The 24,714-nt window shown below is 44.3% G+C and overlaps 1 protein-coding gene across 3 annotated transcripts in view; it reads right to left on the bottom strand.

Annotated features, from left to right (window-relative positions):
* The window catches only part of WDR27 (WD repeat domain 27), a 679,631-nt gene that overhangs the window by 269,762 nt on the left and 385,155 nt on the right, over window positions 1-24,714 (bottom strand). For all 3 annotated transcript variants that reach the window (XM_044290035.1, XM_044290036.1, XM_044290037.1), the window contains one exon: window positions 12,724-12,857. In XM_044290035.1, the coding sequence (XP_044145970.1) occupies window positions 12,724-12,857 (134 nt within the window). The remainder of the gene's footprint in view (window positions 1-12,723; window positions 12,858-24,714) is intronic.

The raw sequence follows: 24,714 nt of genomic DNA, 5'->3' as shown, positions 1-24,714 counted from the left end.
GTGGCAAGTGCAATAGTTACTCCGTCGCAGCCACCGCACAGACAGGCCCGTAGACCCCCTAGAGTCCCTGAGGTGCTGGCAAACCCTGACTGGCAGTCCCCAACTTCAGCCGCACCATTAGTTCCCCCTTTCACCGCCCAGTCTGGAGTTCGGGTTGAGAGAGCTCAGATCAGTTCAGCCCTGGTATTTTTTGAGCTGTTCTTGACTGCGGAGCTCTTGGACATAGTCGTGGCAGAAACAAATCGGTATGCCACTCAATTTATAGCCGCCAACCCGGGAAGCTATTATGCCCAGCCTTTCCGGTGGAAACCCGTCCAAGTTTCCGAATAATTTATTTTTCTGGGCCTTCTCCTCAACATGGGTCTAACCAAAAAGCATGAATTGCGGTCATATTGGTCCACGAACCCAATTCATCATATGCCCATGCTCTCTGCTGCCATGTCCAGGGCACGATTTGAGGCCATTCTGCATTTCCTGCACTTTAGCGATAACACCACCTCCCGACCCAGAGGCCACCCTGCCTTTGACCGGCCCCTCATAGACCACTTCAACAACAAATTTGCAGATTTGTATACTCTTGAGCAAAAGATCTGCGTAGACAAGTCCCTTATACATTTTACCGGGCGCCTTGGCTTCAAACAATACATCCCAAGCAAGCTCGCCCAGTATGGGGTCAAATTGTATAAGCTCTGTGAAAGGGCCACAGGCCCACAAATTTCGTATCTATGAGGTGTGGTGTCTCACAGGATGAAGTAATTGAGGGTATATACGTGTCTCCCAGGTTCTTAGCATATGCTGAAGAAAGTTGTTTAGGAAAGGGTTAAGAAAAACCTAAGCCTGGGTCCTGATGAGCTGCACCTGGGGAGTTGCTAGAAAACTGGGCTGTCAACACACTTGCTCAGAACTCCCTGGGAGTGAGAGAGGCCACATCTCACTGAGGGACCCTGAAGGTCCAGAGCCTGCAAACTGCAAGTATCACAGGTTGCTGTACAGACAGCGTGCTTATTTTGCGTGGACTGAGGATAGCTCATCCACGTCCTAGAAAGGGACCTATTGTTTAGTTAGAGCCTGGATAAGGCTAGGTGTTCCGTTAATGTTTTGTGTTTTAAATGCAACCTGTGAAATAAAGCTGGCAGGACGCCATTGGAAATGCACTTCTGTCTCCTGAGGTCTCCTTCAGCGAAATAATCTGACTAATCCCCCTACCTTTTCACCGCAGGAAGGGCGAGCTAAATAACTGACTGTCACAGAGGGTAAAGATCAGACCCTGGAGCCGGTCGGTTGCCCTGACTATCTGGGAAGAGGTGGGAAGTCTGGGACTTGGTGTCACCCTTATTTGGCAAGGGGTACCATCTTTATGTGGACAATTTCTACACAAGTGTGCCCCTCTTCAGGCATTTGTTCCTAGAACAGATTGGCTGCTGTAGCACCGCGCAAACTAGTCGCAGGGGCTTCCCCCAACGACTCGTTACCACCCATCTTGCAAGGGGGGAGAGGGCTGCCTTGTGTAATGAAGAACTGCTCGCGGTGAAATGGAGAGACAAGTGTGACGTTTACATGCTCTCCTCCATTCACGCAGACACGACAATACAAATTGAACGAGCAACCAGTGTCATTGAAAAGCCCCTCTGTGTCCATGACTATAATTCGCTCATGGGAGGGGTGGACTTCAATGACCAGATGTTGGCTCCGTATTTAGTTTCGCGACGCAGCAGACGCTGGTATAAGAAGGTGTCTGTATATTTAATTCATTTGGCTGCATATAATAGTTTTGTTCTCTACAGTAAGGCTGGGAGAACAGGATCCTTCCTCAAATTTCAGGAAGAGATCATCGAGGACCTCCTGTATCCAGGAGGTTCCGTGGCCCCATCAACCAGTGTAGTGAGCCGTCTACACGAGCGACAGTTACCCAATGTCGTTGCTGGTACCTCAACCCAACCGTCACCCTGAAAAAGTTGTCGTGTCTGTAGCAGGAGTAGAATAAGGTGTGACACCCGCTATTTCTGTCCTGACTGCCCTGACCACCCTGCCCTATGCTTAGGGGAGTGTTTCCGGAAGTACCACACACAGGTACACTTAGCATAGGGATCACATCTCACAGGACAGGCACACAGGGCTATTTGTGCCCATTCACACAGAGCTGCTGCAAACCTCTCCTTTCACCTGGGACAAAGTGAATAATGTACTTCACCACATCTTTGGGCGCTTTGCGCTTTGCATTGTCCCATGGGGAAGGAGAGGTTTGTCCTATAAAGGTAAAAAAAAAGAAAAAGAAATCACCAGTAAGCAAAAAAGTTAACGTTCTGTTCAAAAAGTTAAATAAAGTTTATATGTTCCGTTCAAATGTTATTATAAAGTTAATAAATTTATTGCGTTGCGGCCTGTTTTTTTCTTTTTTGTTTTGTTTTTTTACCTTCCAGGTGGACTAGCTGCAGCACTGATGTGCATTCTGACAGAAGCATTGCGCTGCTGTCAGATTACACAAAAGTCGGTGTATGCGGCGCTGCAAGACGAGATTTCTCCTCTGCAGTAAAAGATACGTTTGCCGAGGCATATGAGCTGGGGAGGCGGCGGTGTTCATATGCTTTTGCAAACACTTTGTATATTCAAAAAAAAATAAAAAATCCTGGCAATGATTTATTCATCCACATCGATTGATGTGAATAGAGAAATCGGGTTTGCCAGGGCATACGAGCTAAGTGGGTATGGATGTTGGGCGGAGCTCCTATGTCCTGGCAGACGCCTTTCCCCTCCTTTTTTTTTGGGGCTGAGATTTTTTCATCCACATTGATCGATGCGAATGAAGAAATCTGTGCCGTTCATTTTTTCTTTCAGCCCAGAGGCTGAACGAAAAAATAAAAATATCATTACCCGTATGCTCAAAATAAAGAGAATAGCAGAAACTCCTAATGCTGGCCATACATGTAATGATTGCGGAGACCCTCAAATGCCAGGGCAGTACAAACACCCCACAAATTACCCCATTTTGGAAAGAGGAAAGAAGACACCCCAAGGTATTCGCTGAGGGGCATATTGAGTCCATGAAAGATTGAAATTTTTGACTCAAGTTAGGGGAAAGGGAGAAAAAAAAAAACAATTTCCGCTAACTTCTGCCAAAAAATAAATATTCTATGAACTCGCCATGCCCCTCATTGAATACCTTGGGGTGTCTTCTTTCCAAAATGGGGTTACATGTAGGGTATTTATACTGCCCTGGCTTTTTAGGGGCCCTAAAGCTTGAGAAGAAGTCTGGGATCCAAATGTCTAAAAATGCCCTCCTAAAAGGCATCCAGGCTGCAAAAAAGTGTCACACATGTGATATCGCCGTACTCAGGAGAAGTTGGGGAATGTGTTTTGGGGTGTCATTTTACATATACCCATGCTGGGTGAGATAAATATCTTGGTCAAATGCCAACTTTGTATTTAAAAAAATGGGAAAAGTTGTCTTTTGCCGAGATATTTATCTCACCCAGCATGGGTATATGTAAAATGACACCCCAAAACACATTGCCCTACTTCTTCTGAGTATGGCGATACATCACGTGTGACACTTTTTTGCAGCCTAGGTGTGTTCTTTCTGCTTAAAGAGGACCTTTTTCTTGGTCCAAACATTGTAAGATAATTATCAGGCTACATAGAGTGGTGCCCAGGGATCTCACTGCGCTCGCCCGCTGTGTCCTCTGGTATTTTCACTGAATTGTAATTTTTTTCTCCCAGGCTGTGAGCTCTGTGCTGCGACTGGACAGCGCTACAGCCTGAGAGAAGGAACGCCCAGGGTGAAAAAGGGCAGACTCCGCCTAGTCTAACTAATTCAGTGAAGATACCAGAGGGCACAGCGGGCGAACGGAGCGGCGCCCAGGGATAATAGTGAGTGCAGTGAGATTTCTGGGCGCTGCACTATGTAGCCTAATAATTATCTTGCAATGTTTGGACCGATGAATGGTCCTCTTTAATTGGGTGCTGGGAGGTGATCTGGGGGCTAAGTGTAGTGTAGTGGGTACTCACAGAGATGTGTGCTCCTCTGCTGGAACCAACCGACCAAAAGAAGGAGCAGAGGAGCACAGCAGCCATATAACCCCATCATATTTACTAATATGATGGGTTATGTGGCTTGTGATTGTTTTTTTTGAAAATCATCAACCTGCCAGCCAATGATCGTGGCCGGCAGGTTGATGACGAACTTCTTCTTTGAATTTTACCGGCCAGCGATGCGCATGCACGGGCCGGCATACCCGGAAATCTTGCATCTCGCGAGAGGACGCACCGGCGCGTCCACCCAGAAGAGCACGACCGCCGAGAAGACGCAATCCTGCGTACGGCGGTCGTGAGGAGGTTAACCCTTTGATCACCCCTTCTTGCCCCTGTCAATCACTAGTGAAAAGGAAAAAAGTGATCAGTGCAAACTGTCACTTTTTTTTTCTTCACTGGTATTGACCGTTAGGTTTTAGGTATAGTTTAGGCCCCTTGGTTAGGTAGTTTAGCGATCAGTTAACACCCAGCCCACCGCACCGCAGTCTGTTATTCGCTGATTAGCGTATCGCTAATCAGCATTTGTACTTTTATAGTATCTGAAAGTGATCAAAACTGACCACGGTCAGATCTATAATTGTATTAGTGTCACTTTAGTTCGCCCTCCACCCAAAACGCAGTGTTTGCCCGATCAGGCCTGATCGGTCGCCCACACATGCGTTCGCCCACGCCCGCCCCACCGCAGTGACAAAAAAATTATTTTTTTTTGATCACTGCACATTCACTTTACACGCACTGCGGCGATAAAAAAATCAGTTTTGATATTTTTTATCAACCGCAGCGGCCTCCGGTACCTCGCTAGCCTCCCCTTTGTAAGACAGGCTTGCTTTTTTTTTCTTGGGTAGTCTCAGGGAATACCCCTAAATTTAGTTGCCCAAATGTCTAACAGGGGGTATTCTTCTGAAGAGGCCTACAGGCTTCTGACCCAGTCGGATGAGGAGTGGGAACCCTCATCTGATGAATCCAGTGGGTCAGAATACGAACCTGTAGAAAGCAGTGGCTCTCTGACCCAAAGTTCGGACAAGGAGGCTGAGGTCCCTGATAGCACCAGGCGTACCCGGCCCCGCTAGACCGCAGGTTGCGCAGGATCCGCTTCAAGAGCAGCAGAGTGGGGCTGCTGCTGTCGGATTACGTGGTGAGGCATACACCAGCAGCCCAGCCCTTCCTGGACCTAGTACCAGCACTGCCGTACAACCTGGTGAAGTAGCGAGCACCAGAAGGGCAGTTGAAGCTGGTACGGTGGCACGCGCAGCCACCGCAAAGACGTGCCCGTAGAGCCCCTAGAATCCCAGAGGTGCTGGCAAACCCTGATTGGCAGTCCCCAACTTCAGCCGCACCTGTAGTTTTCCCTTTCACTGCCCAGTCTGGAGTTCGGGTTGAGACAGCTCAGATCGGTTCGGCCCTGGGATTTTTTGAGCTGTTCTTGACTGCGGAGCTCTTAGACTTAGTTGTGGCCGAAACAAACAAATATGCCACACAATTTATAACCGCTAACCCGGGAAGCTCTTATGCCCAGTCTTTCCGGTGGAAACCAGTCCAAGTTTCCGAAATTAAAACTTTTCTGGGCCTCCTCCTCAACATGGGTCTACTAAAAAGCATGAATTGCGGTCATATTGGTCCACAAACCCAATTCATCACATGCCCATGTTCTCTGCTGCTATGTCCAGGACACGATTTTAGACCATCCTGCGTTTCCTGCACTTTAGTGATAACAGCACCTCCCGTCCCAGAGGCCACCCTGCTTTTGACCGGCTCCACAAAATTCGGCCCCTCATAGACCATTTCAACCTGAAATTTGCAGATTTGTATACCCCTGAGCAAAACATCTGCATAGACGAGTCCCTGATACATTTTACCGGGCGCCTTGGCTTCAAACAAAACATCCCAAGCAAGCGCGCCCGGTATGGGGTCAAATTGTATAAGCTCTGTGAAAGGGCCACAGGCTATACCCACAAATTTCGGATCTATGAGGGAAAAGATCAGATCCTGGAGCCGGTCGGTTGCCCTGACTACCTGGGGAGCAGTGGGAAGACAGTTTGGGACTTGGTGTCACCCTTATTCGGCAAGGGGTACCATCTTTATGTGGACAATTTTTACACAAGTGTGGCCCTCTTTAGGCATTTGTTTCTAGAACGGATTGGCGCCTGTGGTACCGCGCGAACTAGTCGCTGTCACGAGGGTATCGAGAACCACGCCTGACTCCGTTATACCCGGGGTCAGGAAGTCGCAGCGGTTGGCTGCACGCTCTATTTAAGATAGGGCTGTTTTCCTTATGGTAGCTTTCTGGGTTTGCTTTGCAAACCCTTTTGGCTCACTCAGGGATCCGTAGCTCCTTCTCCTCAGCTGTTCCTTGTCCAGCACTCCCAAACCTCCTTATATTCCTCTCTCACACTTCTCTGGTTGCCAGAGATAGAGCTTCCTGCCTGGACATCTATCCTGACCCACTGGAGCTGTGTTGCTGCGTTCTCTGACTGTTGATTCAGAACGCTACCCTCCGGAAGCCTGTTGGACCTTTGTGGACAGTTGTTGTCGTCCACCTGGGTGTTTGTGTTTGTCTGTCCTCTCCCTGGTGTTTCCCTCTTAGTGCAGTGGTGAGGACTAGCGATCCCACCGGCCCGTTCACCATCTAGGGCTCATTTCAGGGAAAGCCAGGGTTTAGGCACGTGATCGCCGCACGGGTGAGGAACCCGTCTAGGGACGTCAGGGCAGTCAGGTGCCAGCTGCAAGGTGAGTTAGGGGTCACCACCTTTCCCTCTCCCTTAGGCAGGGCTTTCCCTGTTTTCCTCCCTGTGCGTGACACCGGTCATTACATTCGCGCGGGCTTCCCCCAACGGCTCGTTACCACCCGTCTTGCAAGGGGGCAGAGGGCCGCACTGTGTAATGAAGAACTGCTCGCGGTGAAATGGAGAGACAAGCGTGACGTTTACATGCTCTCCTCCATTCACGCAGACATGACAATCCAAATTGAGCGAGCAACCCGTTTCATTGAAAAGCCCCTCTCAGTCCACGACTATAACCTTCACATGGGAGGGGTGGACTTCAATGACCAGATGTTGGCTCCGTATTTAGTGTCCCGCAGAACCAGACGCTGGTATAAGAAGGTGTCTGTATATTTAATTCAATTGGCTCTGTACAATAGTTTTGTTCTCTACAGTAAGGCTGGGAGAACTGGATCCTTCCTCAAATTTCAGGAAGAGATCATCGCGAACCTCCTGTACCCAGGAGGTTCCGTGGCCCCAACCACCAGTGTAGTTAGCCGTCTACACGAGCGACATTTCCCCAGTGTCGTTCCTGGTACCTCAAACCGACCGCCACCCCGAAAAAAATGTTGTGTCTGTAGCAGAAGTGGAATAAGGCGTGACACCCGCTATTTCTGTCCTGACTGTCCTGACCACCCTGCCCTATGCTTTGGAGAGTGTTTCCGGAAGTACCACTCACAGGTACACTATTAGCATAGGGATCATCTCACCAGGACAGGCACACAGGGCTATTAGGGCCCATTCACTCACAGCTGCTGCAAACGTCTCCTTTCACATGGGACAAAGTGCATAACGCACTTCGCCACATCTTTGGGCGATTTGTGCTTTGCACATTGACCCATGGGGAAGGAGAGGTTTGTTCTATAAAGGTAAAAAAAAAAATAAAAAAATAAAAAAACAGTAAGCAAACAGGTTAATGTTTAGTTCAAAAAGTTAAAGTTTATGTATTCTGTTCCAAAGTTAATAAAATTATTGCGTTGTGGCCTGGTTTTTTCTTTTTTTTTTTTTACCTTCCAGGTGGACCAACCGATCTACTAGCTGCAGCACTGATGTGCATTCTGACAGAAGCATTGCGCTGCTGTCAGATTACACGCAAGTCAGTGTATGTGGCGCTGCAAGACGAGATTTCTACTCTGCAGTAACAGATACGTTTGCCGATGCATACGAGCTGAGGAGGAGGCGGCGTTCCTATGCTTTGGCAAACACTTTGTATATATATTTAAAAAAAAATAAAATCCCGGCAATGATTTATTCATCCACATCGATTGATGTGAATGGAGAAATCTGGTTTGCCAGGGCATACGAGCTAAGTGGGTATGGATGTAGGGCAGAGCTTCTATGTCCTGGCAGACGCCTTTCCCCTCCATTTTTTTTTTTGGCAGAGATTTTTTCATCCACATTGATTGATGCGAATGAAGAAATCTGTGCCGTTCATTTTTTTCTTTCAGCCCAGAGGGTGAACGGAAAAAGAAAATTCATTACCTGTATGCTCAATATAAGGAGAATAGCAGAAACTCCTAATGCTGGCCATACATGTAATGATTGCGGAGACCCTCAAATGCCAGGGCAGTACAAACACCCCACAACTGACCCCATTTTGGAAAGAAGACACCCCAAGGTATTTGCTGAGGGGCATATTGAGTCCATGAAAGATTTAAATTTTTGTCCTAAGTTAGCGGAAAGTGACACTTTGTGAGAAAAAACAAAAAAATCCGCTAACTTATGCGAAAAATAAATAAATTCTATGAACTTGCCAGGCCCCTCATTGGATACCTTGGGGTGTCTTCTTTCCAAAGTGGGGTCACATGTGGGGTATTTATACTGCCCTGGCTTTTTAGGGGCCCTTAAGCGTGAGAAGAAGTCTGGGATCCAAATGTCTAAAAATGCCCCCCTAAAAGGAATTTGGGCACCTTTGCGCATCTAGGCTGCAAAAAAGTGTCACACATCTGGTATCGCCGTACTCAGGAGAAGTTGGGGAATGTGTTTTGGGGTGTCATTTTACATATACCCATGCTGGGTGAGATAAACATCTTGATCAAATGCCAACTTTGTATAAAAAAATTGGAAAAGTTGTCTTTTGCCAGGATATTTCTCTCACCCAGCATGGGTATATGTAAAATGACACCCCAAAACACATTCCCCAACTTCTCCTGAATACGGCGATACCAGATGTGTGACACTTTTTTGATGCCAAGGTGGGCAAAGGGGCACATATTCCAAAGTGCACCTTTCAGATTTCACCGGTCATTTTTTACAGATTTTGATTGCAAAGTACTTCTCACACATATGGGCCCCTAAATTGCCAGGGCAGTATAACTACGCCACAAGTGACCCCATTTTGGAAAGAAGACACCCCAAGGTATTCCGTGAGGGGCATGGCGAGTTCCTAGAATTTTTTATTTTTTGTCGCAAGTTAGTGGAATCTGAGACTTTGTAAGGAAAAAAGAGAAAAAAAAAATCATCATTTTCCGCTAACTTGTGACAAAAAAAAAAAATTCTAGGAACTCGCAGTGCCCCTCACGGAATACCTTGGGGTGTCTTCTTTCCAAAATGGGGTCACTTGTGGCGTAGTTATACTGCCCTGGCAATTTAGGGGCCCATATGTGTGAGAAGTACTTTGCAATCAAAATCTGTAAAAAATGACCGGTGAAATCTGAAAGGTGCACTTTGGAATATGTGCCCCTTTGCCCACCTTGGCATCAAAAAAGTGTCACACATCTGGTATCGCCGTATTCAGGAGAAGTTGGGGAATGTGTTTTGGGGTGTCATTTTACATATACCCATGCTGGGTGAGATAAACATCTTGATCAAATGCCAACTTTGTATAAAAAAATTGGAAAAGTTGTCTTTTGCCAGGATATTTCTCTCACCCAGCATGGGTATATGTAAAATGACACCCCAAAACACATTCCCCAACTTCTCCTGAGTACGGCGATACCAGATGTGTGACACTTTTTTGCTGCCAAGGTGGGCAAAGGGGCACATATTCCAAAGTGCACCTTTCGGATTTCACCGGTCAATTTTTACACATTTTGATTGCAAAGTTCTTCTCACACATTTGGGCCCCTAAATTGCCAGGGCAGTATAACTACCCCACAAGTGACCCCATTTTGGAAAGAAGACACCCCAAGGTATTCTGTGAGGGGCATGGTGAGTTCCTAGAATTTTTTATTTTTTTTCGCAAGTTAGTGGAATATGAGACTTTGTAAGAAAAAAATAAAAATAAAAATCATCATCATGTTCCGCTAACTTGTGACAAAAAATAAAAAGTTCTATGAACTCACTATGCCCCTCAGCGAATACCTTAGGGTGTCTACTTTCCGAAATGGGGTCATTTGTGGGGTTTTTCTACTGTTTGGGCATTGTAGAACCTCAGGAATCATGACCGGTGCTCAGAAAATCAGAGCTGTTTCAAAAAGCGGAAATTCAGATTTTTGTACCATAGTGTGTAAACGCTATAACTTTTACCCAAACCATTTTTTTTTTTTTTTGCCCAAACATTTTTTTTTATCAAAGACATGTAGAGCAATAAATTTGGCGAAAAATTTATATATGGATGTCGTTTTTTTTGCAAAATTTTACAGCTGAAAGTGAAAAATTTCATTTTTTTGCAAAAAAATCGTTACATTTTGATTAATAACAAAAAAAGTAAAAATGTCAGCAGCAATAAAATACCACCAAATGAAAGCTCTATTAGTGAGAAGAATAGGAGGTAAAATTCATTTGGGTGGTAAGTTGCATGACCGAGCGATAAACGGTGAAAGTAGTGTAGTGCCGAAGTGTAAAAAGTGCTCTGGTCATGAAGGGGGTTTCAGCTAGCGGGGCTGAAGTGGTTAAGCACTCTCTCTGTAATGTACTTTCAGCTACATCTCTCGCCTTGTTACAGCTTAGAGGGTGTGTCTTTTCTGCTGTTGCTCTCTCCCTGTCACAGCGCAGGAGTGTCCTTTCTGCTGCTTCTGTCTCTCTTTCACAGCTCACAGGGGCATGTCCTCTCTCCTGCAGCTTTCAAATCCCCACGTAGCCTATGTTTTCAGAGGGAGAGTCCAGCTCAAGAAGAGAAAGAAAGCCTGGAGCTTACACACAGTGAGAAGCTGAACAGGAAAGCAAACCACTCACAGCATGTAAGCAAAGGTGTACAGCCAAACTCTCCATCTATACAAGCTGATGGTTCACCAGTGTGATAATCCATCAACTACTGTGTGAGGCTCCTTACACGGGACAAGCTGTTCTCTCCACAGGAGAGAAACACACAACAGAAGGGAGGAAGGCATCAATCAGTCCTTCTAAACAAAGACCATGCTAGTGGCAGATTAGAGGGGTTGCCTCACCTCAGACATTGGGGGCATATCACTAGGATATGCCCCCAATGTCCCACCTACCTTTAGAATTTAGAACGGAGCACGAAAAGTGAAGGAGGGTGCAAAACGCATGCGCGGCCACCCTCCATTCATTCCTATTTTGTGGAAATTTTATTAGGATGTGTTTTTAATATATTGTGTATTGTCATCATGTCTCTCAGTGTCAGGGTTAACCATTGGAGTGGATATCTTCCTGTGTATGTGGAGACACAACTGCCGGGCGCAGAGGTCTCCGTCGGCGAATGGTCCATGTGCTTGGCTGTGGGCCGGGGAAGACTGATGTGTTCAGCGGAGCAGTGTTTTCTTGGCGAATGTATGGATGGCGGCTAGGGACTCCATGCAAGACGCAGATTTATTGGCTTGGCATGGATGCATTTGTTAAGAGAACAATATAATGAAAGGAACGTGCGTTTGTTGTCTGTAGTGCGAATGATCAGCCGCTGGAGATAATGACGTTGATCTGTAAATAAACATGCATGAGGATCATAGTAACTTTATTGGGCATTGATCACTGAGCAAGGCTGGATAAAGTTCACTCTAGTGGTAATGGGAGATTATTGTATACAACTGTTTTGTTAGCTGGCTATGTTATTTTAAATCATGTTGGTTTCTCTTCTTCCTGTATCATCACTTCCTGTATATCATCACTTCCTCTATGTTTGTTACATGAAGGAAGTGGTCGGGTGACAGGCCTGCCCCTTTCTATTGTTACACCCTTTTGTGGCTAAAAAAAAAAAGTGAAGAGACTGGGCAGGAGGAGGAGGCAGTGCTTAACAGAAGTCTACAATGAAGCACCGTGTCCGAGTCTTGAAGAGGTTTACCTTTCCAAAAGAGCTTGATAGATGTGCTTGATGCAAGCGAATTTCTACACCTATGAACAAAAACTGATTATAATGAACTAAAGTAAATATCTTTCATCTAGAGCATTTAGTATTTTTTGCTCTATAACACGCATCTGACCATATGACACACCTAGGTTTTAGAGGATGAAAATAAATAAATAAAAAATTTCATCAGACCTCAGATTACACCTCCAATCTTCATCAGACCCCCATATTAGACCCCCAATTCTCATCAGACTTAAGATCAGACCCCAAACTTCAACAGACCTCAGATCAGACTCCCAACCTTCATCAGAACCCCAATCTTTATCAGACCTCAGATAAGACCCCCAATCTTCATTAGACCTCAGATCAGACTGTCATTCTTCATCAGACCTCAGATCACACATAAAATAAATAAAATAACTTACCTCTCCTGCTCCAGACAGCGCTGCTACGCCAGAGAGTCAGTAAGCTCTTCCTGGTGAGCTGCACTGTGCCCTAACATTGCATTGCGTCAGGTCATAGTGTGTGCTTACACACAGCACGTCCTGCTCAGTGCAAAGAGTAAAGAGTAAAGCCAGCACCAGGAGCACTATATTTACTGCTCCCTGGTTCTACTAACTAATGATGAATAATTATAGAAGCATTAATTAATATTCAATTCATAGGATGCACAGCTATTTTCCCTCCACATACTGTGTCTTATGGCGCTTATTATAACGGGAATACCTATTTAATTATAAATTCAATTACCTCTTTATTTCATCCTTGCTTTCATCCAGATAATATCTCATTAACTGAATCTCAGCTCCAGATGACAGCAAAATAAACCTGTCCATGTAATAAAACTGAGGAAAACGAGCAGGCTTGGAGAATATTTCTTTCCCCTAAAATGAAGCAGAGAAGAATACAATGTGGGATAAAAAGACAGCATAAGAATGTTTGATATAATAATAACTTAGGGGTGGCTCAATCTAGTGCAAAGTAGATCAAAACTGACATGTGAAACACCAGTTTTGTCAACCCCACCCACAATTTTTCCTGCCTGAATTGTTAGGCCTGTAGTTGCTAGCCTCAAAATGGTCCCACTATCGAAATCAAGAAATACCTAGAAGATAACAGTGGCAGATATATCCTTCACTGAGAAGCTTTAAATGCCCGCTTGGAATGGATATATCCGATACTCAGCGTAAAGAGGTTTAGAGTACAACTTCAATATTAATGCTCAATTTAAAACATATGTTAACTTTTAAACAGCTCATGCTAGGATTTACAACAAAAAAAGTAGCCTCTATCAACAGAATTAGGAGGTAAGCATCTGATTAGTGGGGGACCATCTACAAGGGTCCCCACTGATCAGAAGAATAGGAGATCTATGCAAACATATAATGCAACTCTATTTATTCTGGATGGGACTGCCAGAGATAGCAGAGTGGACAGGGGTTACGTAGATATCATGGTACCATCTCTTCAATAAGAATTGCTACAAGACATTCTACATTACTGAGAGATGAGAAAGTTTCAGTTTATAGTTAGATTCTCTGTTTTGAATGTCACATGGCAAGCTATTGCACATAAAGGCTTATAAGGGAGTCACCAGAAAATTAACTTGTAAACTAGGGACCATGACTGGTATAGCTAGCTCAGTTGAATGTACTGATATCTTACACTTAGCAATCTATTGCTTCATTCTGGAGGAAAAAGGACTCTTTTATATACAAATGAGCAGTTTAGTGACCAAAGGTAGGCCCAATCAAATATATGCATCATTGCTCCTCCTACTTCCCCTGGCAGTTCCACCCTCCCTTATCCTTTCCTGATTAAAATGGCCAGGTGAGATGACTATGTAGGATCCTCTCCCTGTCAATCAAGAAGGAGAGGGAGCAGCTGGGAGAGGAAGCAGGAGCAGCAAAAGTGCAGTGTGTGGCTTGGGCCTGTCCCACAGTGGACTTGACTGCTCATTTGCATCTGGATTAAAAGTACTTTTTCTCCAGAATGAAGCAACAGATTGCTTATGAAACGTATCTTACATTCAAGAGAGCTAGCCCTACAAAACATTGTTCCTGATTTAACACTGAATTTCCTGGAGACAGATTCCCTCTAACCTATTAAGGATATGGGCTAGCTAGTTATCAAAAAATCACTCCCACAAATATTTTTAGTGTCTGGCCCATTAGAATGCAAAAAAGAAGAAAAAGAATACCGAAACGAGAGCCGCACATCTAAAATATAACAAATTTATTGGAAAAGACAGACACAACACAAAATGATTAAAAATTGTCGTATACAACAAATCAAGGCCATGTAAACCATATATCAGTACATGCCATCCTGGCTCACCACAGGCATATGGACAAACCCCCACATCAATTAGTAGATAACAATAAAGTGCATGTAATCCATCAACAGGAATGAAAGATTCAAAATACTTATCATAAAAAGTATATCATGATGGGGGGCCTGCGTGGCGGTCAGGAGAAGAGTTATCAAAAAATCACTCCCACAAATATTTTTAGTGTCTGGCCCATTAGAATGGTTACTTGTGGCTGTACTGTATTTGTTAGTTATCCACTTCCTCTAATCCTCAGCTGTGTCATGTGACCGACACACTGACTCTCCAACTTACACAGCATCTTATGTGTGGACAGGAAGTCAGTTTCTCTATGCATTCCTATGTGAGCCTCAATGTCAATCTCATAGGAATGAATAGGGAAACTGACTTCCTGTCCACACAAAAGGAGCTGAGTCGGTTGGAGAGTCAGAGTGTCAATCACATTACAAAGCTGAGGACCAGAAGGGAGCTGATAACTCACAAATACAGTCACCAGTAAGAAGAGTACCTTCACTACAATTTACATGATGTACCTTTGTAACAGCCCAGAGAATAAACATTTTTGTGGGAGTGCATCTTTAAGGCTCTGATTTTATTTATTTGTCTTTTATATTTTTTTGATCTCTGCATTTTAAAAGTCGTAACCTTTTTGCTTTTCCACTGACATGCCTTATGAGGGCTTGTTTTATGCAGGGCAAGTTGCATGTTTAATGGTACCATTTAGCGGTACATCAGGTGAATTGTGTAACTTAAAAAAAAAAAAATTGGGGTGGCTGAACAAAACAATACAATTCTGATTTCATATTAGTGTTCAATGTGTAGTAATAATGACATTTTAAATGTATTCTGCAAGTCAGTACAACCACAGAGCTTCAAATGTATTTTTTTTTTTATGTTTTACTATTTAAAAAAAAGTAAAAAAAAAAAAAAGATTGCTCTGCGTCTCCATATTCTGACACCTATAGCCTTTTTATTTTTCTGCCAATGGAGCGATGTGAAGGCTCATTTTTTGCAGGACCAGCGGTATATACTTTATTGATACCATTTGGGGATACATGGGACCTTTTCATAATTTTTTTAAAAGTTTTTTGATTTTTTTTATATTTTTGTAGCATTTTTAAAACTTTATTGTACTTAAATTTTTTACACTTTTTTTTGTCCTCTTAGGGTACTTGAACATGCAATCTATTGAACACTTGTACTATGCACTGTAGTTCTCCTGTATTCCAGTGCATAGTTATTCTGACAGGCATGGTAATAAATTCAGTTGCAAGTAGCTAGGACATGACGGGTCTGGGGCCCTTCAGAATGCCCCTGGCTGCTACGTAAAGTGCTCACTGGAGGACATCTGATAGGTTTTGTGCTGCTGGCAGTATTTTGTGATGGACTGTCATATGTGGCTCTGTTTGGGGTGGTATAATGTGTCACAATATAGTATTAATATACCTGCCTTGGGTCAATTTGGACCCAACCATTCCAAACGGGGCCACTTATCATATTTCTCCAGGGCCACTTTAAGTTCCCAGTCTGACCTTGCAAACGCCTGTCCCTGAAGTCCCGAAGGAGCATGTTTGGCGCACACATCAACAGGATGTAGTGCTTGGTGATCTCCATCCCTGTACAGCTTGTGCACCGAACACACTGCTGCGAGAATTCAGGACTACATCTTCACTGTCTGACCCTGTCAATCAAAGAGTGGTGGGGGCACGGCCAGCAGTGAAGAGCTGAGCCTTGGGAGCAACAAGGTTCAACAGAACCACCCTAATTGTACCCAGGGGCTGATTAACAAAATAAAACGTCCATTTTGTCCACATTGAGGCCACCGATAGACAGAACAAAGACCATTCAAATCTTCTGACCAGTGTGCATCTGGCATGTAAGGTACCATAAGGCCTCATGCACACGACCGTTGTGTGCATCCGTGGCCGTTGTGCCGTTTTCCGTTTTTTTCCGCGAACCCATTGACTTTCAATGGGTCCGTGGAAAAATCGGAAAATGCACCATTTTGCAGCCGAGACCGTGATCCGTGTATCCTGTCCGTCAAGAAAATATGACCTGTCCTATTTTTTTGACGGACAACGGTTCACGGACCCATTCAAGTCAATGGGTCCGTGAAAGAACACGGATGCACACAAGATTGGCATCCGTGTCCGTAGGTTACTTTCATACAGACGGATCCAAAGATCCGTCTGCATAAAAGCTTTTTCAGATCTAAGTTTTCACTTCGTGAAAACTCAGATCCGACAGTATATTCTAACACAGAGGCGTTCCCATGGTGATGGGGACGCTTCTAGTTAGAATTCACTACAAACTGTGTACATGACTGTCCCCTGCTGCCTGGCAGCAGCCGATCTCTTACAGGGGACCGTGATCCTACAATTAACCCCTTCAGGTGCGGCACCTGAAGGGGTTAATTGTACTATCATATCCCCCTGTAAGAGCTCAGGGCTGCCAGGCAGCAGGGAGAAGACCCCCCCTCCCCAGTTTGAATATCATTGGTGGCCAGTGCGCCCCCCCCCCTCTATTGTAATAATAGGTTGGTGGCCAGTGTGCGGCCCCCCCTTCCTCTCTCTATTGTAATAAATCGTTGGTGGCACAGTGTGCGCCCCCCGCCCCCCCCCCCCTCCTCCCTCTATTGTAATAAATCGTTGGTGGCACAGTGTGCGCCCCCCGCCCCCCCCCCCCCTCCTCCCTCTATTGTAATAAATCGTTGGTGGCACAGTGTGCGCCCCCCCTTCCTCCCTCTATTGTAATAAATCGCAGGTGGCACAGTGTGCGCCCCCCATCGGCCCCCCCTCCCTCTATAGCATTAACAACATTGGTGGCCCCCCCCCCCATCATTGGTGGCAGCGGAGTTCCGATCGGAGTCCCAGTTTAATCGCTGGGGCTCCGATCGGTAACCATGGCAACCAGGACGCTACTGCAGCCCTGGTTGCCATGGTAACTTAGCAATAGTACAATAGTAGAAGATTCATAGTTACCTGGTGGCTGCTGCAATGTTTGTGTCCGGCCGGGAGCTCCAACTGCTGGTAAGTGACAGGTCTGTGCGGCGCATTGCTAAATGAACTGTCACTGACCAGTAGGTGGAGCTCCCGGCCGGTCACGAACATCGCAGCAGCCAGCAGGTAAGTATGAATCTTCTACTATTGTACTATTGCTAAGTAACCATGGCAACCAGGGCTGCAGTAGCTTCCTGGTTGCCATGGTTACCGATCGGAGCCCCAGCGATTAAACTGGGACTCCGATCGGAACTCCGCTGCCACCAATGATCGGGAGGGGGGGAGATGGGAGGCCGCACACTGGCCACCAATGTTGTTAATGCTATAGAGGGAGGGGGGCCGATGGGGGGCGCACACTGTGCCACCAACAATTTATTACAATAGAGGGAGGAAGGGGGGGGCCGCACACTGTGCCACCAACGATTTATTACAATAGAGGGAGGAAGGGGGGGCCGATGGGGGGCGCACACTGTGCCACCAACGATTTATTACAATAGAAGGAGGAAGGGGGGGCCGGGGGGCCGCACACTGGCCACCAACGATTTATTACAATAGAGGGATGGAGGGGGGGCCGCACTGGCCACCAATGATATTCAAACTGGGGAAGGGGGGGGTCTGCCCCCTGCTGCCTGGCAGCCCTGATCTCTTACAGGGGGATATGATAGTACAATTAACCCCTTCAGGTGCGGCACCTGAGGAGTTAATTGTGCTGATCACGGCCCCCTGTAAGAGATCGGGTGCTGCCAGGCAGCAGGGGGCAGTCTTGTACACAGTTTGTAGTATATTCTAACTAGAAGTGTCCCCATCACCATGGGAACGTCTTTGTGTTAGAATATACTGTCGGAAATGGGGACGCTTCAAGTTAAAATATACCATCGGATTAGAGAAAACTCTGATCCGATGGTATAAAAGGGACTCCAGACTTTACATTGAAAGTCAATGGGGACGGATCCGTTTGAAATGGCACCATATTGTGTCAACGTCAAATGGATCCGTCCCCATTGACTTGCATGGTAATTCAGGACGGATCCGTTTGGCTCCGCACGGCCAGGCGGACACCAAAACGACTTTTTTTTCATGTCCGTGGATCCTCCAAAAATCAAGGAAGACCCACGGACGAAAAAACGGTCACGTTATCACGGACCTACGGACCCCGTTTTTGCGGACCGTGAAAAAATACTGTCGTGTGCATGAGGCCTAAGAAATATTGATCACAACATATAGTGGTGACAGTTTCCTTTATCAAAAGTGCACTGGAGTAAAATATGCAAAATGCATTGAAGGAAACCTGCCATCATGGAAATACTTTTTAATCTATCAGCATAATTTTTCAGAGCAGGATGAGCTGAACAAATTGATATACTGTATATATATTTTACACAATACATCCAAGATGCTCACCAGTCTATGGACTGTAGAACGGCCCACCAACTACCTATTGATGTTTTAATATATATTACAGAAAAGAGAGAATAGTCGGCTCACAGTCAATTTGCATACACTTTACTAAATGAATACATATACATTCAATCAATTAGTATATCTAGTAAAATATTGAAAAAAATCCCTGCTCTTCCATGAACAGGAGTCCAGTGGGATGTTGTAGCCAAGTGACTGACATTATTCAGAGCATGCATATGGAGGGAGCAGGGGCCCACCCACTGGACTCTTAATCATTGAAAGAGCAAAGATTTCAATCAATAAATAAGATGTACTGATGACTTTCCCATAAGCCTACAGTACTGTACAAAGGTTTTAGGCAGGTGTGGAAAAATGCTGCATAGTAAAAATGCTTTAAAAAATAGAGATGTTGATGATTTATTTGCTCAATTAACAAACTGCAAAGTGAAGGAACAAAAGGGAAATCTAAATCTAATTAGTATTTGGTGTGACCACCGTTCACCTTCAAAACAGCACTAATTCTTCTAGGCACAATAGGCAACAGTTTTTGAAGAAAGTCACAGGGAGGTTGTTCCAAACATATTGGAGAACTAACCACAAATCTTCGTTGGATGTAAAATTGCTCAAATCAAAAAGTCTTCTCATGTAATCCCAGACAGATTTGATGATGTTGTGAGGGGTCTGTGAGGGCCATATTGTCACTTCTTGTTGTTTACACTGAACATGGTTCTTAATGACATTCAATATGTTTGAGGTTGTTGTCCAGCTGCAGCAAAAATTTGGAGCCAATAAGAGACCTCATTTATGGAATTGCAAAGATCTTCCACAGTATTTCACTGCTGCCTGCAGGCAGGGCTGCTATTAGGAATTTTAGGGCCCCATACAAATTAACCATGTAGGCTCCCTCCGGCGCTCGTCATATTCATAGCTATAACAATCTTTTTTTTTTTTTTTCATCATGCCATTTTGCAACACACAAGATTTTAAGATTTTAATGAGCCATTTTAAATTAAGCTGATTACTGATCACCATAAATAACGTGTTGACTATGTTGTACTCATTATTATTACAGGGATACAAAATATTGTTTTGTAATATTTAATATTAAATATATTACATAAACGCATTAGTTTTAATAGATTTTACTCCATATTTTTTTTTTTTTAGTAACATAAATTTTGCAGAACAATGGGACTTATAGCATAAAGGAAAAAGGCTAGTAAGTAAAAATTAAATTTTTCCGCCCTAAATTTTAGTAAAACAATTATTTTACAGGTGGGATTTGAACTCCTGAACTTCTCTACAAGTAGACTTTCCATTCATCTATAGCATTGCTCTGTTCTTTTGTTTCCAGCTTTTCTTTTTATGGTAAAAGTTACAATATTCTGCAAAGCTATTGTTACTTAAATAAAAGTAATGTAGCAAAAACCATTACAGTTTTTGTAATATAATTACCGTAGTATGAAATATCACAAAACATAATCATAATTAGAATGGCTTTATTAACCACCTCAGCTCCCCTAGCTTAAACACCCTTAATGACCAGACCACTTTTTACAATTCTGCACTACACTACTTTCACCGTTTATTGCTCGGTCATGCAACTTATCACCCAAAATAATTTTACCTCCTATTCTTCTCACTAATAGAGCTTTTATTTGGTGGTATTTCATTGCTGCTGACATTTTTACTTTTTTTGTTATTAATCGAAATTTACCAAAATTTTTGCAAAAAAATTAAATTTTTCACTTTCAGTTGTAATTATTTTTTTTTTAAACGACATTAATATTTACATTTTTCTCTAAATTTATTGTTCTACATGTCTTTGATAAAAAAAATAGCGTTTACAAACTATGGTACAAAAATGCGAATTTCTGCTTTTTGAAGCAGCTCTGACTTTCTGAGCACCTGTCATGTTTCCTGAGGTTCTACAATGCCCAGACAGTAGAAAAACCCCACAAATGACCCCATTTCGGAAAGTAGACACCCTAAGGTATTCGCTGAAGGCCATAGTGAGTTCATAGAACTTTTTATTTTTTGTCACAAAAAAATAAAAACTTCCATGAACTCACTGTGCCCATCACGAAATACCTTGGGGTGTATTCTTTCCAAAATGGGGTCACTTGTGGGGTAGTTATACTGCACTGGCATTTTAGGGGCCCTAATGTGTGAGAAATAGTTTGAAATCAAAATGTGTAAAAAATGCCCTGTGAAATCCTAAAGGTGCTCTTTGGAATGTGGGCCCCTTTGCCCACCTAGACTGCAAAAAAGTGTCACACATGTGGTATCACCGTACTCAGGAGAAGTCGGGCAATGTGTTTTGGGGTGTCTTTTTACACATGCCCATGCTGGGTGAGATAAATATCTCTGTCAAATGACAACTTTGTATAAAAAAAATTGGAAAAGTTGTCTTTTAGAGAAATATTTCTCTCACCCAGCATGGGTAAATGTAAAAAGACACCCCAAAACACATTGCCAAACTTCTACTGAGTACGGCGATACCACATGTGTGACACTTTATTGCAGCCTAGATGCGCAAAGGGGCCCAAATTCCTTTTAGGAGGGCATTTTTAGACATTTGGATCCCAGACTTGTTCTCACGCTTTAGGGCCCCTAAAATGCCAGGACAGTATAAATACCCCATATGTGACCCCGTTTTGGAAAGAAGACACCCCAAGGTATTCAATGAGGGCATGGTGAGTTCATAGAAGATTTTTGTTTTGGCACAAGTTAGCGGAAATTTTTTATTTTATTTTTTTCTCACAAAGTCTCCCTTTCCGCTAACATGGGACAAAAAGTTCAATCTTTCATGGACTTAATATGCCCCTCAGCGAATACCTTGGTTTGTCTTCTTTCCGAAATGGGGTCACATGTGGGGTATTTATACTGCCCTGGCATTTTATGGGCCCTAAAGCGTTAGAAGAAGTCTGGGATATAAATGTCTAAAAATTTTTACTCATTTGGATTCCGTGAGGGGTATGGTGAGTTCATGTGAGGTTTTATTTCTTGTCACAAGTTAGTGGAATATGAGACTTTGTAAGAAAAAACAAAACGAAAATAAAATCAATTTCCGCTAACTTGTGCCAAAAAAATGTCTAAAAGGAGCCTTACAGGGGGGTGATCAATGACAGGGAGGGAGTCTATAGGGTGGTGATCAGGGAGTCTATATGGGGTGATCACCACCCTGTCATTGCTCACCCCCCTGTAAGGTTCCATTCAGACATCCGTATGTGTTTTGCGGATCCGCGGTGTCCGTGTTTTGCGGATCCACGGATCCGCAAAACACATATGGACATCTGAAAGGAGCCTTACAGGGGGGTGATCACCCCATATAGACTCCCTGATCACCACCCTGTCATTGATAACCCCCCTGTAAGGCTCCATTCAGAGGTCCATATGTGTTTTGCGGATCCACGGATCCATGGATGCGTGGATCCGAAAAACACATACGGACTTCTGAATGGAGTTTTACGGGGGGTGATCAATGACAGGGGGGTGATCAGGGAGTCTATATGGGGTGATCATCCCCCTGTCATTGATCACCCCCCTGTAAGGCTCCATTCAGACATCCGTATGTTTTTTGTGGATCCGATCCATGGATCCGTAAAACACATACGGACGTCTGAATCGAGCCTTACAGGGGGGTGATCAATGACAGGGGGGTGATCAGGGAGTCTATATGGGGTGATCACCCCCCTGTAAGGCTCCATTTAGACGTCCGTGTGTTTTGCGGATCCGATCAATGGATCCGCAAAACGCATACGGACCTCTGAATGGAGCCTTACAGGGGGGTGATCAGGGAATCTATATGGGGTGATCACCCCACTCTAAGGCTCCATTCAGACGTCCGTATTTGTTTTGAGGATCCGCGGATACGTGGATCCGCAAAACACGGACACAGCGGATCCGCAAAACACATGCGGACATCTGAATGAAGCCTTCCACGGGGGTAATCAATGACAGGGGGGTGATCAGGGAGTCTATATGGGGTGATCAGGGGGTTAATAAGGGGTTGATAAGTGACAGGGGGGGTGTAGTGTAGTGGTGTTTGGTGCTACTTTACAGAGCTGCCTGTGTCCTCTGGTGGTCGATCCAAGCAAAAGAGACTACCAGAGGACCAGGTAGCAGGTATATTAGACGCTGTTATCAAAACAGCGTCTAATATACCTTTTAGGGGTTAAAAAAATCGCATCTACAGCCTGCCAGCGAACGATCGCCGCTGGCAGGCTGTAGATCAGCTAGTTTACCTACACTTCCTGTGAACGCGTACAAACAGCCACGCGTGTTCACAGGAAGTGTAGGTAAACTAGCTGATCTACAGCCTGCCAGCGGCGATCGTTCGCTGGCAGGCTGTAGATGCGATTTTTTTAACCCCTGCTACCTGGTCCTCTGGTGGTCCCTTTTGCTTGGATCGACCACCAGAGGACACAGGCAGCTCTGTAAAGTAGCACCAAACACCACTACACTACACCCCCCCCCCCCATCATTTATTAACCCCCTGATCACCCCATATAGACTCCCTGATCACCCCCCTGTCATTGATTACCCCCCTGGAAGGCTTCGCGAGATGACGCCCTGGCGCGTCCAGGAGGAATAACAGGGCCGCCGCAAAGATGCAATCCTGCGTGTGGCGGTCCTGTACTGGTTAATATTCACAGCACTGGGCCCCTGACTGCAGTACAGCTCTGATAGTGACCTAGCCTGCAGTCATTCCTTTTTGTTCTGCTCTCCAATCCTTTGGCGAACAAACTGTCTTCTGTTACAGCCTTATATTTAACAGTCCAGAGCACCTGCTGCCATTTTTCCGCACTCTAGTTCCTATGTATTTGTGCATAGTTCAGATGTTTGGCCTTGTTTCCACGTCAAAGGTATGGCTTTTTTTTTTTTTTTCTTTCAAATATAATTTTTATTGAAAAAGATAGACCATATCCAATTAATACATTATATGACATTACATGCAAATATTTCATCCATATGCATCATTACAGATTTGCATTTTCTGGTGAGTTACAGCAATAATGCATTTCAACATATAATGTATAGTCCTCATCTCATAATTAAAAAGGATAGACGGCTCTACCACTTAGGCAAATGCTAGAGGTGCAGAGACTGCTCTGTCTGACTCACCCAGTCAGGAGTATATGGTTGCAGAATTGGTAAAGATGAGCAGGCACACTCAATTTGGGTACAAGTAAATAATTTATTAGTAGGTAAATAGTAGGTAGTTGTTTTAAAATATGTTTAAGGGTATGGTTTTTTCATGTGATAGTGGGGACCACCTACTAGTGAGTTTTTTGTATATAAAGGAATAATAAGTATTTTGTATATAAACGAAAAGTAACAGAAGCAGGTAAAAAATCAAGTAAAAAAAAAATCAGATAAAAAAATCAGGTAAAAATCCGGAATACAATGCAGTCTGTAAAAGCTTTCAAAAATATGTTCAGTCTGTAAAAACTTTCATAAAAATAATTCCATATACAAGTGGCCACTATTTAGCAGAAAAATCATCAATGAAATAGATAGATGGAATTGATGAAGGTATTATCAATGATGAGACGGTCCTTTGTGGAGGAAAAAAATGTAATATAAAAACAATTCTGAGCAGAGAGTGATTTATGCCTAATCCAGGATAGGTATTGTGGTGTTGCAATATATTTCACATGGAGTAGAAGGCATAAATGTAACTTTGTACTCTTATAGGCAGTCTGGTAGGTTGTAAGATTTATGTGCCAAGCTGTGGAGTGAAGCGGAGCTCTGTGCCTGAGTGCGGCGTCCCGCACTGTCTCTGGCTTCAGAGTTCACTTACCCCTCCCAGCGCTCGTTGTATTGCGTCCTCCGGCAATGGTCAGCAGTTCCTGGAAGGCTGTGGAGGCGATGGCGTCCCTCGTGTTGCCTAGGACGCTGGGGGCGTGGTTCGCGCGTCTGGATGGATGACGTCAGCGGACTTGTGATCGCGATCCTATTCAGAGTATGTTCTCCGTGCCTGCTTTGTTTCAGGGTTGATGCAATAAT

This window comes from Bufo gargarizans, chromosome 4 (assembly GCF_014858855.1).
Source record: "Bufo gargarizans isolate SCDJY-AF-19 chromosome 4, ASM1485885v1, whole genome shotgun sequence".
NCBI classification, from domain to species: domain Eukaryota; kingdom Metazoa; phylum Chordata; class Amphibia; order Anura; family Bufonidae; genus Bufo; species Bufo gargarizans.
This window is presented reverse-complemented; position numbering and strand designations above follow the sequence as displayed.